The sequence below is a fragment of the Neofelis nebulosa genome, chromosome 5 (genome assembly GCF_028018385.1).
Source record: "Neofelis nebulosa isolate mNeoNeb1 chromosome 5, mNeoNeb1.pri, whole genome shotgun sequence".
NCBI classification, from domain to species: Eukaryota; Metazoa; Chordata; class Mammalia; order Carnivora; family Felidae; genus Neofelis; species Neofelis nebulosa.
In genome coordinates this window covers 74,970,462-74,984,998 of record NC_080786.1, presented here as the reverse complement: position 1 = coordinate 74,984,998, position 14,537 = coordinate 74,970,462, and the positions used below count along the sequence as shown (strand labels likewise).

At 39.9% G+C, this 14,537-nt stretch overlaps 1 protein-coding gene across 3 annotated transcripts in view; it reads left to right on the top strand.

Annotated features, from left to right (window-relative positions):
• MCCC1 (methylcrotonyl-CoA carboxylase subunit 1) overlaps positions 1-11,038 on the top strand; it is a 57,996-nt gene extending 46,958 nt beyond the window's left edge. For 2 of the 3 annotated variants that reach the window (XM_058730619.1, XM_058730620.1), the window contains exons 15-19: positions 2,802-2,851; positions 5,992-6,129; positions 7,464-7,571; positions 9,867-9,938; positions 10,714-11,038. In XM_058730619.1, coding sequence (XP_058586602.1) covers positions 2,802-2,851; positions 5,992-6,129; positions 7,464-7,571; positions 9,867-9,938; positions 10,714-10,842 — 497 coding nt within the window. In that variant the 3' untranslated portion in view covers positions 10,843-11,038. The other variant, XM_058730621.1, reaches the window with a different exon arrangement.
• Positions 11,039-14,537: the final 3,499 nt, after the last annotated feature.

Genomic DNA, 14,537 nt, shown 5'->3' with positions numbered 1-14,537 from the left:
TAACAAAGAGAGAAACAGACTCATAAATATAGAGAACAAACTAGTGGTTGCCAAAAGAGGTGGGGGCGAATGAAATGGTGGGGAGGATTAAGAGGTACAAACTTCCAGTTATAAAACAAGTAAGTCATAGGAGTGAAAAGTACATGATAGGGAATATGGTCAATAATACTGTGATACACTTATCATGGTAAGCATTTCATAATGGATATCATTGCTGAATCACTATGTTGTATATGCAAAACTAATTTAATATTATATGTCAATTATAATTCAAATTTTTTAAAATGTTCTTAAAAAGACTTTTCCTGGCAATATGTTTACTGTGATTCTATTGGCATTCATGTCAGCTAAATACTTTTCATATTTCATAAATCAAAAAAAAACCTAATCTGGTGTAAGTGGATGCATTTTCTCTTAAGGAATGAAAGATATTGACAAGACATAGGGTGGAGAAGTTTCATTTACTTATATGTTCATTACAAAGTTTCTGAAAAAATAGATGTTCTGAGTAATGTGAAGAAGAGAAAAAAAAGATGTGTTTGTCCCTACTTTTCTTCCTTAAGGAATTTACCATCTGGCAAAGGAGAAGTGAGTATGTTGGGAAGACAGATGGTGCAGTGGTTCATAATGCAGACCCTTGAGTTAGACTGTTATGGGTTTGAATTCTGGCTCCTCTGTTGTCTGTGACCCTTGGGCAAGTGACACACTCTCTCTAAGCATCAAGTGTCCTCACCCATAAATGGGAATGGTAGTGGTAATTACTTCCTTGGGTTGTTGTGGATATTAAATGAGACAACACATCAAAAGCTCATTGTATGTCACATAGCAAGTGGTCAATAAACATTAGTTGCCGTCATTATCATCATCATCATCATCATTAAACTTGCTACTATTGAAAGACAAAGTGGATATGTATGTCACATGTTAATTAAAAAAAGGTTGGAAAAATAAATTTTTAAAAGTTGGTTGCAGAACAGTATGTATAAGAATATGTTATTTTTATAAAAGAAAAATACTAGTTTGCATTTTAAAAAACTTGAAGGGGCTCACACGTTAAAGAGTTCAATAGTAGTTCTATCTGGGCAATAGAGAGGACTTTCACATTTTGCTTGATGTACTTCAGTATTTGACCTTTGTGAAGTTTTATTTTTGCAATTTTTAAAAAAACGGATAAAGAGAAAAATTATTCCATCATAAAACTGGATGAGGAAAGAATCATAATGGTGTTCTATATGCAGAAGTGTGTCTAAATGTTCAGAGAAGAGCAACTTCATTCCACATAGACAGACTTTTCCCAAAGACCATGAATGAGCATGATGTCAACAAGGGGCAAGGTTTCAGTTGGGGTGGCTGGGACTGGTGACACAGTGAAGGAGGAGTGGAGCAAAGAGGCACAGTGGGGCGAAGGCTGGAGGCACATATGGAGAATATTAATTGGCCCATGTTCCCATTTCGTTGTAATATAGGGCTGTGTAGAAGAAGGGTGGGAAATGCGACTGAGTTTAGGGCCTTCAGTACCAGGCCAAGTATTTTGAATATAGAGGAGACATGCTAGGCAGCATCAGCTGGAAGGGCTGAGACAGGAAGCAAAAAGTTCCAAGAAGACCTCAGAGTCAGCCAGGCCTTTGGCCATCAGCCCGAATCAGGGTTGAGTGATGGGAACGAAAGGAAGAAATGAACAGGACAGGTAGGGAAGGATGTGGCAGCTTTGTAGTGGCTATTGCATGTGGAAAGCAAAGGAGAAGGTAAGGATGACAGGTTTTAAATCTGGGTGACCAGGAGAATACTAGTGCCAGTCATGGAGCTCCCAGGGCGGGAGGGAATGCAGGCAGAGTGGGGACATGATTTGATTTATTGGACCTACCATGTTCACTTTAAGGTGCCGATAGAGCATCCAGCTGGGAATGACTAATCAGAGTTCTGGAGAAGGAAGGTCAGGGCTGGAAATAGATGTGAGCTGGCAGCATCAAAATGGTGGTTAAAGTATCAGGAGTCGATGAAGTGAGTTTGGTCTGCATTCTCTGCACCACAGAGCTTTTGATTTCCATCTCCTAGGAAAGTCCGTAACCAATTCTGTGTCCACAAAATAATATGAAATATATTGTATATTATATTTATATGGTCGGTTACAGTTTACACAGCAGTTTCACATTTATTTAATCACTGTTACATTCTCATACCCATTTAACAGGTCAGAATGGAGCAGAAAATCAGGACTCAGATTTTAAAGGACAGTCAAGATCACAGAGGTGATCACACCACAGATGGCAAATTTGGGTCTTAAATGAGAATTTCTCTCTCCCAATTCATTGCATTTCCTATTTTAACACTTTAACTTTCCTTGTTTAGAGAAAAATATCTAAAATATCCTACAACATTAGAAGAGCTAAAACTCCCTCTTTAAAAAAATTTTAATCTAGTATAGTTAACATACAGTGTTTTATTAGTTTTAGGTGTACAATATAGTGATCCAGCAATTCCATATATTACGCAGTGCTCATCAAGATAAGTACACTCTTAATCTCCTTCATCTATTTCACCCATCCCCCATCCACCTCCCCTCTGGTAACCATCAGTTCTCTATAGTTAAGAGTCTGCTAAAAGTCCATTTTTTAAGAAACAAAAGTTTGAAATTCACTTTTATTGGAACTTACCTATAGATTTTTAAAAATCTTGTCAGGGAGTTAAAAGATGTTGGTATCCCTAAAGGCTGGTTATCTTTAGGTTGAAAGAGATTTTTAGAATCCCCGTCTATGATTGTCTTCTAATTTTTCTTCAATTTTCCCCCCTTTTTCATAAAGATGTAGCCATAGCTGTCACATATAACCTCGATGGGTCATATAGCATGCAGGTAAGCCTTACTGGTTTTCTTTGTACAGTTTAGAGCTAATTCTGATCTCTCTCATACAGAGGAGGGTCTTTTTTCACACTCTGGTTTCTCCCAAGCCATTGGACTATAGTTAGGAGAATGTCATGTGTTTTTATTTTTCAGACCAATTTGGGGAAATTACTACACTTTCTGATTGTTTCCTCAGTTTGGCTGTGGTTCCCCTAAGTATGAAAACCTGTTTTAAAAAATAGCATTGAATTAGACAGCTAACGAATTCCTGAAGTATGTGCATGTATTCACATCTAAAGCAGCCATTCACAAACTTTTTGATCTCAAAATCCATGGATACCCTTACAAATTACTGAGACTCCTCAAAGAGCTTTTGTTTGTGTTAATTACATGTATTAATACTTACCATTTAGAAAATTTAACTGAGCATATTTTTCTTACTGTTATTTTTAATATATATTTTACAAAAGTATACATAATATAAAATATACCATTTTAAACGTTTTTGAGTGTAAATACCATCACATTGTTGTACAACCACCACCACCTTCCATCTCTTTTTTCCTCTTGCAAAACTGAAACCCTGTACCCATTTAAACAGTAACACTCCATGTGCCCCCTTCCCCGCCCACCCCCCCCTCAGCCCCTGGCAAACACCAGTGGGCTCTCTGTGTCTATGAATTCGATTACTTTAAGTACTTCATATAAATGAAATCACTCAACATTTGTCCTTTTGTGATTGGATATTTCACTTAGCATAATGTCTTTAAGGTTCTTCTATGCCATAGTTTATGTCCAAGTTTCCTTCCTTTTTAAAGTGGAATGATACTGCATTGCCTCTGTATATCGCACTTCGTTTATTCGTTCGTCTCTTGATGGAGACTTGGTTGCTTCCACCTTTTGCCTATTATGAATAATGCTTCTGTGTACATGGGGGACACATATCTCTTTGAGACCCTATTTTCAATCCTTTGGGACATACACCCACAAACAGAATTGCTAGTTTGTATGTTCATGTTCTATTTTTAATTTTTTTAGGAACTACCATACTCTTTTCTGTAGGGGCTGCACCATTTTACATTCCTACCAACAGTATTGGAGGGTTTCCTTTTCTCCACATCCTCATCAACATTTACTTTCTGGATTTTTTTTTTTTTCTTTTTTTTAACAGCCATCCTAATGGGTGTGAAATGTTATCTCACTGTGGTTTTGATTTGCATTTCCATAATTAATAATGATGTTGAGCATCTTTTCATATGCTAATTGTCCATATCATCTTTGGAGAAATGTCTATTCATGTCTTTTGCCTTTTTACAATCAGGTTGGTTTTTTGTTGTTGTTGAGTTGTAGGATAAACTGAGAACATTTAAAACCTAAGATTACACAAGCACACGTTCATTAGCTATCAGAGTAACATTATCACATGTCCTGCAGTCTCTAGAAAATCCCACTGTTTGTTCATGAGAGAATGAGAATTTTTAAAAAAGGCAAATACCATTAGTATTATTATGAAGTAGTTTGATATTGTGGACCCCAAGAAGGGTCTTGGGGACCCCAAGAGATCCACAGGTCATAATTTGAGAATCTCTAGTCAAAATGTTTATGATAGCCCTCAATGAAAAGAATCCATTACACTGACAAAATGAAATGCTGAAAGGGTTAAAAAAACAATGTGAGAACTCAACCAAATTCCTATACAAAAATCAGAGACTAGAATAAATCATTTGTAATATGAGCCAAACGACGTTAAGTCCAACAAAATTGATTGATCAAGGATACTTTGGATCTGCCAATACTATGAGATACCATTTTCTTTCTTTCTTTCTTTTTAAAGCTTATTTATTTTTGAGAGAGAGAGAAACAGAGTGTGAGTGGGCAAGGGGTAGAGAGAGAAGGAGACACAGAATCCAAAGCAGGCTCCAGGCTCTGCACTGTCAACACAGAGCCCGATGCGGGGCTCAAACTCATGAACTGCGAGATCATGACCTGAGCTGAAGTCAGATGCTTAACCAACTGAGCCACCCAGGCGCCCCTGAGACACCAATTTCTTAAACTGATATTCAGAAAAACTAGGGGGTCAACGTATTTTAGTATATGAGAGTTGTAACTGATACTCGTACCTCTGGTTTGGGGAATGCTTCATATCCCTTGGTAAAGTTAACTCCAGATTGAACTACTAAATTTCACAAATTTAGAATGTGCTTGTGTAAATCTTTAAACAAAACTGTTCCCCATCTAACCTTTATGTCCTGAGAATTTCACAAACATTCACATGGCTGTTTTAGTAGGTTACAGAGCACAGTAAAATGTCATATTTAACTTAGGATAGATGAGAAGCAGCATATAAATACTGCACTGTAACCTGTTTCACCTTAGCCTACATCGTATATTTGAAAAGAATAGCCACAGGACTTTCACAGTAACCTCATGGGAATTGAAATGAAAAATAGAGAAGATTTAAATGGATTTCCTGTGTGTGAAGGAATTTTTTTTTCTTGGGTGTGTATGTGAGAAAACACTTTTTAAAACAGAAAGGTTTCATGTCCTTTTGTCAGCTTCCTTGAAAGATCAAGTGTGAAGTCTGTTTCTTGGCACTCTCTCCTCAAGGGCAAAAATCGTGGCTGTCTCCAGCTAGTTAATCTTCTTAACTCATAACTCAAACCCATAAATTTTATCTACATCTTGGGGAGATAAAAGATACACCATCTAATTAGGTGGTTCTGGCCTTTTTCTTTACTGACATTGGCATAGTAAAACCAAATTTGACCTCAGGTACTCAGAAATGAATACTTAACATGTAATATAGTCAACCGAATTGTGATAATTTTACTTAATTTGAATTGTATCTCTATTTCACATTTTTATTGTTATTCTTAAATGAACATTTATCTGTAGCATTATGGCACTATAGATATGTTCTCTGGGTTTTGTTTTTTTTTTCTTTTAATTATCTTAACTGCTATTTCTATGTAGAGTACTTTGTTTATGAATCTTAGGGGCAAAGTTCCTACAGGGCTTTTTAAAAAAAATATTTCACCTATTACCTTTTGAAACTGTTAACAGTAAAGAATTGATTCTGATTTTATTAATTCTGTAGGGTTGTTTATTTTTTAAGAATCTTATTTTTCTGTTTTTTGTTATTGTTTTTTCAGATTCAAGATAAAACTTTCCAAGTCCTCGGTGATCTTTGTAATGAGGGAGACTGCACTTACCTGAAATGTTCTGTTAATGGAGTTGCTAGTAAAACTAAGCTAATTATCCTGGAAAACACTATTTACCTATTTTCCATGGTAATGTCCCTTTTTTATAATAACACTGTTGAGGTTTGGGAGAAAATTGCCTGACCAGAGGCATCTCACTAAAAGATTAGAAAGACCTTGCTTCCTTCCATCACTGCCATGACCTTTCCTCTGTGTTTCCTTCTCCACTCTGTTTCTTTGCCACATTTCTGCCTTCCCTAGTTCTTTTGTCCACACATGTTCTCCCTGATAGACACATACCATTTTCTGCCTTTAATTCTGAAACATGCCCTTACATCCTTATTGTCAGAGAGTATCTCACTGCCCATTGGGCAATCTTCTCTCTGAGATTTGATCCCTGAATACTTTGCCCATCCTCCTGGCACTTGGAATTCTGGGGATTTGGGAGGAGGTGACCGCTGAGAGCGAGTCTATGAACTGGATGTTTCTTGTGGGGATTGGGGCAGTCCGAAGGGGTAGTGTCTTGGCAGTCAAAGGATGGTTGATGATCGAGACAGGCTTGGCATATCTTTGGTCAGGAGCTTATTTCCTGACTCATTGCTCTCACGGGCCTGCTGCCTGATGAGCCCATAGTTTCTGCACGGGCAGAAAAGAAAATGCATTATCAAATACACTGTGTCCTCTTCAGAGTCTTCTCACATTTGAAAAACACCTTACAGATCATAGTCCTTTATATTCCAGTAATTAAACTACTGTATACAGAATCAAGGATGATTTCACTTTATGAGGCATTCCTTTCCATAGTTATTGCCGGAACAATATGGTGGTGGAGACAGTTTGGTGGAGTGGTGATGAGCGGGAGTTCTGGAATGTGAAGCTGCTTTGGTTCAAATCTTGGCTGTACCTCTGAGCAGCTGTGTGACCTATGGCAAGTTAAACTCCCTGGCTTCAGTTCCCCCATCTATAAACAGGAATAATAACAGTACCTCCCTACCTCATAAACTTGTTTTGATGAATATATATATATATATATATATATATATATATATATATATACACACACACACACATATGTATAAAACTGTTAAGAACAGTTTCTGGCTTAGTCTAAACACTTGATAGTGGAGATGCTACTCAAAATGGCTATCAGATAGTGGCTATTTTTTCGCAACAGTTACGTACGTTAATTCCTTTAATCCTGTTGTGAGGCATGATGCCAATACTCCTTTATAATGGGAAACCAAGACTAAGAGGAGTTTAGTAATTGCTTAAGGTCACAAAGCTAGATTAGAACCCTGGTATTAAAGATTTAACAAATAGCTTGGAAACAGTCCTGTACCTCAGGGTACAGTGATTTGAAACAGTGATTCAAAACTACAGCGATTTGAACTTGATTTCAGTTCCAGTTTGTTTTCTGTTTACAGGCGGGAAGTACTCAGATTGACATTCCAGTCCCCAAATACTTGTCTTCAATGAGCTCAGATGGAACTCAGGAAGGTGCCATAGCTCCTATGACGGGTACCATTGAAAAGGTAATCATGTGAATGTATACAGAATGATGTTCAGTAAGGCCCAGTAAATATCTCCATTGAACTTAGTCATATATATTATTTTTCTCTCTCCAATCTCTCTCATTGGGAAGTATCCTCTTGAAGAAAACAAGAGACTGGGACACCCAGCTGGCTTAGTCGGTAGAGCATGTGACTCTTGATCTTGGGGTTGTAAGTTCAAGCCCTGTGTTGGGTATAGAGATTACTTAAAAATAAAATCTTTAGGGGCAGCTGGGTGGCTCAGTCTCTTAAGCCTCTGACTCTTGATTTGGGCTCAGGTCATGATCTCATGGTTCATGGGATCAAGCCTGGCATCAGGGTCTGCACTGACAGCATTCAGCCTGCCCGGGATATTCTCTCTCTCTCTCTCTCTCTCTCTCTCTCTCTCTCTCTTCTCCCCCCCACCTCAAAATAAATAAATAAACATTTTTAAAAAATAAAATAAAATCTCAGGGCTCCTGGGTGGCTCAGTTGGTTAAGCATCTGACTCTTGATTTCACCTCAGGTCATGTCATGAGATCGAGCCCCCGCATCAGGCTCCATGCTGAGTGTGGCCCTCTTCCTCTGCACCTCCCCTGTTCGCTCACTCTATAAAAGCAGGCAGGCAGGCAGGCAGGAAGGAAGGAAAGTCTTAAAACAAGAGACTATGTGATAGATTGATTTTCTATGTTCAGTCTTCAATGAAAATACCCGTTTACCTAATTTATGATACTGTTATTTTTGAAAGTGGAAATTTCCATCAAAGTATAAATAATCTAAATTTGTCTTTTTATGATTAAAATGGAGCATTCACCAAGCATTACCCAAAAGGGCTATTTTTTAATGTCAAATTTAACACAAACAATTTATCATTAAATAACATTTTTTTTCCAATGTACATAACTACATGTGTGTTAAAATAAAATTTGAAAGGCTGGTACTGATGAAGAACAATGAGGTTTGGTGTTGAATGCTATATATATTCAGAATTAAGATCCATGCTGAAATAACTTCAAATGGTGGTAGATTAGTAGTGTCTTTTTTATATATACACTTGAATATAGTAGAGTTCCTTTAAATGCATCCAAGTCATAAAAATTCAACTCTATATTGTTGGTACCCAAAAAGAAGAAGGAGGCAATAACTATTTAAGTAGTGAAAGTGATTGCACCCCCTGTTCCCCTCTGCACATGTTTGTCCCAGAGGGAGTATGAGCTCAAAGACTTTGATCTGCCTTTAACTCACTCAATCTCACTTTCCATGTACATTCCAAAATGTAGGCATCCCTGAACATCTATAGGGGAAAAATGCACATTTTCCCTATAGCCGCCCCTAGACCATTGATTTCATCAAACACTGTTATAGCATCACCCAGCATTGGGTGATTTGGGGGCTTTCAGAGGTGTTTCTCATTTTTCACAATTTTGGCTCTACACATTGACTGTGGAACCTAATTCCACTGTGTGATGTTTCTAAAAACTCCTTGATAACCATGTTAACTATGAAGACAGTGAGACCATATGGGATATATGAGTTCACTTATACATGAAAAATGGAAAATAAAGGTTTGGGTTTTTTTTTCCCCCAAGGTTGCCAATAATTTAATTCTTTCACGTGAAGACCATCTATACATTTACCACACAGGACACTCAAAACTTGGCGCACTATCCTAGACTACCTATAAAATCTAGAAAACCAGGCAGGCCCCACTACCCTGCCCATGACATTTAAGTGCATTGGTTCTTCCCCTGTTGGTGGTATGTCTTGTCTGTACACTTATGAAAACACAAAAGGACCTTGAAATATATAAATCATATTCATCTGATTCAAGGAAAACTAGATGGTTTGGGGTTGGGGAGAAGGAGCTAAGCAGTGCTCCCCACTGACAAGAGGGCCGGCAGTGCAAGATTGATCTGTAGGTCTCTGATTTGCACCTGTACACCTGTCTTTGACAGATAAGACAACCAGACAGACCCATACTTCTACTGTGTACATTTATATACCACCTCTGTGGACCACAAGGGACCTCTGTGTTTAAAAAAATTTTTTTATTGTTTATTTATTTTTGAGAGACAGAGACAGAGCATGAGCGGGGGAGGGGCAGAGAGCGAGGGAGTCACAGAATCCGAAGCAGGCTCCAGACTCTGAGCTGTCAGCACAGAGCCCAATGTGGCACTCAAGCTCATGACCTGCGAGATCATGACCTGAGCCCAAGTCGGATGCTTAACTGACTGAGCCACCCAGGCACCCCGGAACCTCTGTGTTTTTAAATATTAACCTGTCACTTTTAACCTCTAGGTATTTGTGAAAGTCGGAGACAAAGTAAAAGCTGGAGATTCTCTAATGGTTATGATTGCCATGAAAATGGAGGTAATGAAATCATAAGTTCACTTTCCAATTAAACTTAGGGAACTATCAGATCTAATTGTTCTTTTGCCTTACTTTGTAAGCTAATACCCATTTTAAATATTAAGAGCCATGGATTGATGAAACATTAACTGCAGGAAACAAAACTAAAACCATCCTCCCCTTAAATATATTTTCATTTTAATTTGGTGAAACTGCACCTGTCAGTTCTGATGCTAAAATCAAAGAAATTGTCAATTCCTTAAATTCAGGCAGTTAGCCAGTTGACTGTTAACCGTTGGTATTTTCTAAGGCCAAACTTAGGATGCCAACCATCAGTATCAAAGTGAAAACCTCAATCAAACTAGATTAGCTATTTTAGGTCTTTAGAAATTGTAGGCCAATAGTTCTCAGCCGGACCACATGTTACCGTCATCTGAGGGGGAGAGCTTTGAAAAACTACTTCCCCAGACTGGTTGAATTGGGATCTCCTGGAGTGGGGCCCAAGGATCGTCCATTTTTAACAGCTTCCCGGGTGAGACTCTACTGTGAAACTTGTTGAGAATTACCAGCTAGACTAGAGCTTCCCGATTAGCGACCTTGCAGGTCTTACAGGTACGTCAAAGTAGTGACTCCTCACAACTGCAAAGCACACCATAAAAATGTTATTTCCTTCGGGTGCCATGCTTGAGAAACCTCAAAACAATTGGCTTTATTTTTCACTTTCGTCTCTGTTGCCTTACTGTGTGCTCAGTCTTCATTAGTATTACAGCCACGGTCGTGTCTTGTGTCCCTGCAGCTTACCATAAAGGCCCCAAAGGACGGCACAATCAAGAAAGTGTTCTACAAAGAAGGTTCTCAGGCCAACAGACATGCTCCTTTAATCGAGTTTGAGGAAGAGGAATCGGACAAAAGAGAAGCAGAATAAATGCCATCAAAGAAATGTCCAATTAAGCAGTATCTTAAATATAGTATCTGTACACCAAAAAGAGAAAGTGCCTTCCTGCTTTTCTCGGAGTCTAATAAACATCAGTTTTACTAAATGATTGTACAATTAGGCTAATATTTGAGAATCATGTACTTGGGTCACAAACACAATAAATTATCTATTTCATACTAATAAATTGAATTATATTTTTTTATTGGAAGCTAATATAGTTTGTTTCTGCCTCAAATTGTATACACTGTAGTGTCTTTTAGGAAGGTGGGCAGCAACTTGATCAAAAGAGAATGATTGGAAGAGAAAAAGTTGTTTAATTATTTCCCATTTACAATCATGATGAAAATGGATGTGTTTCAGAGACGGATGCAAATCTGAAAATATAATTGAGTTGAAAGTAATTTTTCTGGGGCACCTGACTGGCTCGTTTGGAGGAGTGCGCCACTCTTGATCTCCTGGTTGTGTTCAAGCCCCATACTGGGCGTAGAGGTTGCTTACATAAATAAAACCTAAGGGGTGTCTGGGTGGTGCAGTCAGTTAAGCGTCTGACTCTTGATCTCGGCTCGGGTCATAATCTTGTGGTTTGTAGGTTCTGTGCTGATGGCATGGAACCTGCTTAGGATTCTGTCTCTCCTCTCTACCCCTCCCCCATTTGTGCGTGCACTCTCCCCCTCTCTCTCTCAAAATAAATAAACTTAAAAAAAATTAAAAATAAATAAATAGGGGCGCCTGGGTGGCTCAGTCGGTTAAGTGTCCGACTTCAGCTCAGGTCACGATCTCACGGTCCGTGAGTTCGAGCCCCGCATTGGGCTCTGGGCTGATGGCTCAGAGCCTGGAACCTGCTTCAGATTCTGTGTCTCCCTCTCTCTGCCCCTCCCCCGTTCATGCTCTGTCTCTCTCTGTCTCAAAAATAAATAAACGTTTAAATAAATAAATAAATAAAACCTAAAAAAAAGTTATGTGGGAAAACATCAAACCCAAAATTGATCTATCTCCTGGCTGCCAAGAAAGCAATTCCATTGTCAAGAGAGTGGTGAGGAAGTCCCAAATACTAAAATTGGAAATGTGGAGTTCTCAAATCTGATTACACATCCTAGTTAGAACGTCTATTTTTCCAACAAGGCAGGATGAAACTCAGTATCCTAAGATGTGGGTGGGGGTGAAGAACGATGTCAAGTGACTGGTGCAGAAAATAGGTATTTTAGGGGTTGGGGTGAGAGAGCTCTGTGGGCAGGTGTAATCAAGGCAGACCTCATAGAGGAAGGAGAACCCAGAGCAAGAGTGGGGAGGGGGAACTTATAGCCTAGAAATGAAGAAGCAAGGCTTCACTATTGAACATGAGTAAGGTGTGTTCTATATCCAAGAACAGATCTGCCCAACAGGAGTGGGAGGTCCTTGGGAGGCTATATGAGAAAACGTGTGGCATTTAGGTTGGGGCCAGACTAACTGGCATGGAGGAGTAGGTTTGGATTTTATCTTGCAAGGGGCAGTTATATTGAATTATTTTTTAGCAAGGAAAATTTGGGAGAAAATTTGGCTAGTAGAGCCCCTTTGAGAAACTTCAACATTATTTCACAAGGTTGAACATCTGCATACCCTATGACCTGACTTCTAGAAATGCACAAATGCACTTGTGCACCAAGAATGTTCATGGCCACATTACCCATAACACTGGAAGCAATCCCAGTTGGTTGGCAGGAGAAGGGCTAAGTAACCCTGGTATGCCACACAGTGGAATACTATGTAACAACAAAATAAACAGGGTAAGAATATCCACAGGGATGAATCTTGGAATCATAAAGACAGGGTATTTAAAGTATTAGGTATTGGGCCAGGGGTTGAGATGGGTGAGGCATATAGAGGTGGATGCCAGCGACCGCTAGTGTTCTCGTAGGGCTGATGGTTGGTTGGTTATATTTATCAAACAATTATGCTTTGTATCTAACATGTTACATAGGAACTTTTTATAATTCAAATGGTATTTTTAAAAATTTCATCTGGCAGCAATATGCCAGTGGATGGAGGAAGAGAAGAATAGAGCCTGGAACACCCATTGGGAAGAAGTTCCTGCAGATATTTTAGCATGGGGTAAAAAAGGAGAAGGCCATATCAACCAGCGCTTTTTGAAAACGATATTTTTCGCAGCAGAGGCTACAAAACTAAAACAAACAAAACTCTAAAAGCGGGAAAAGCAAAGGCGCTCTGGTAGAAATTTGGGGTTGCTATTTGCCCCCTTTCATCTCTTCCAATGGAATAAGATCAAGCTCTCGGTTTCCTTGTTACCTCGCTGTGTTGGTCAGAGGTAATAATGTTCATGGAAGGAATTTAAAGCCAGTTGTACCCACATGCTGGTGGAATTCACCGCCTCCTGCGGTGCTGTGTGGACAGAGTTCCTTTGCACCTGACTGCCTCTGTTCCTCCTAAAGACAGAGCGGGTACCACCATACACAACAGAGCGTCTGGAAACCAAGATGGTAAGAAACGTTTTTTTTGCCCTTGCCCTAATTAATGGGAAACAGGATCCAGCTGTGTAGAACGCACCATAATTCATAGCATGATACACCTGTGCACTAGGTGCCACGGGGGCCAGGTGGGCGGCGTCATAAATTCTACTTTGGGTTGGGAAGCTGAGGGAGAGGCAGTGACATTTGAACGGGGCTTTGGAGTACAGCCATTTGCCAGCGGAGAAAGAAGGTAAGATAAGGCCATTGCAGGGAGAGGGACTAGCAAGGGCTAATAATAACAGTAAGGCATGGAAGTGCGCTCAGCGTTCAGGGCACAGAGCGATCCGGCTTGGGCCGGAGCACCGGGGTGCGGCAGGCAGGGGCTGGGGAAGTGGCTGCCCAGCAGGGAAAGGACTTTATTCTGGAGGCAGCTGGAGCCCTGGAGATTTTCAAACAGGCATGTTTTTCAAAGCTGTTTCTGTCCACAGTCTGAAGTACAGATTGGTGAGAGGAGAGAGACTAGAGACAGGGAGTCCAAAACAGGCACCAGATACAGATGCCTGAGCTGGACGGGCCAGGTGGAGAAGACAGAGCTTGGTACACATCTCCAGGACTTAAGAGTAGCTTTTCTTTTGGATAACCTCCATTTGTAAGCATGGGTCAAAACCAGAGGTGTATGACTAGAAGACAGCAGTTGGCTACTTTATCTCCGAGAGTAGCATTCTGGATGCATTGTGTTCAGGTCTAGGACAAGGAAGAAAACAACAAAAGTTAAGAGCCCTGATGGCTGCTTTTTAATTGCTGGCGAGGCCACGTAGCATTGTAGTCTAGACAGCCTTGGAAGTTAAAATTCTTGCATTCAGACCCTCCTCTCGCCACCGCTCTCTGTAGTGTCTCTGGCAAAGTCATTTTACACTCCCTGAGCTTCATCTGTCAAGGTGGGTGGCAGTGCTACCTCACCAGATTGTTTTGGAGATTAAATGAGAAAATGTAGAGGTGGCCTTCAGCACTGTGCCTAGAACATCATTTACACACAACTGATAGTATTAATTTTTAACTGCTGTTACTGCTCCAGAGCAATTAAGGAACTGCTCTAAATCCAGCTCAGCTGGTTATCCTTGTCAGCAAAATTCCCGGGTCCTGGGGTGGTGAAAACCTCTACCTGGACACGCATCACTCCGTCCCCCCCCCCCGGCTCTGGTCTGCTCCAGTGTCACCCAGGCACCTGTCAACCACAGG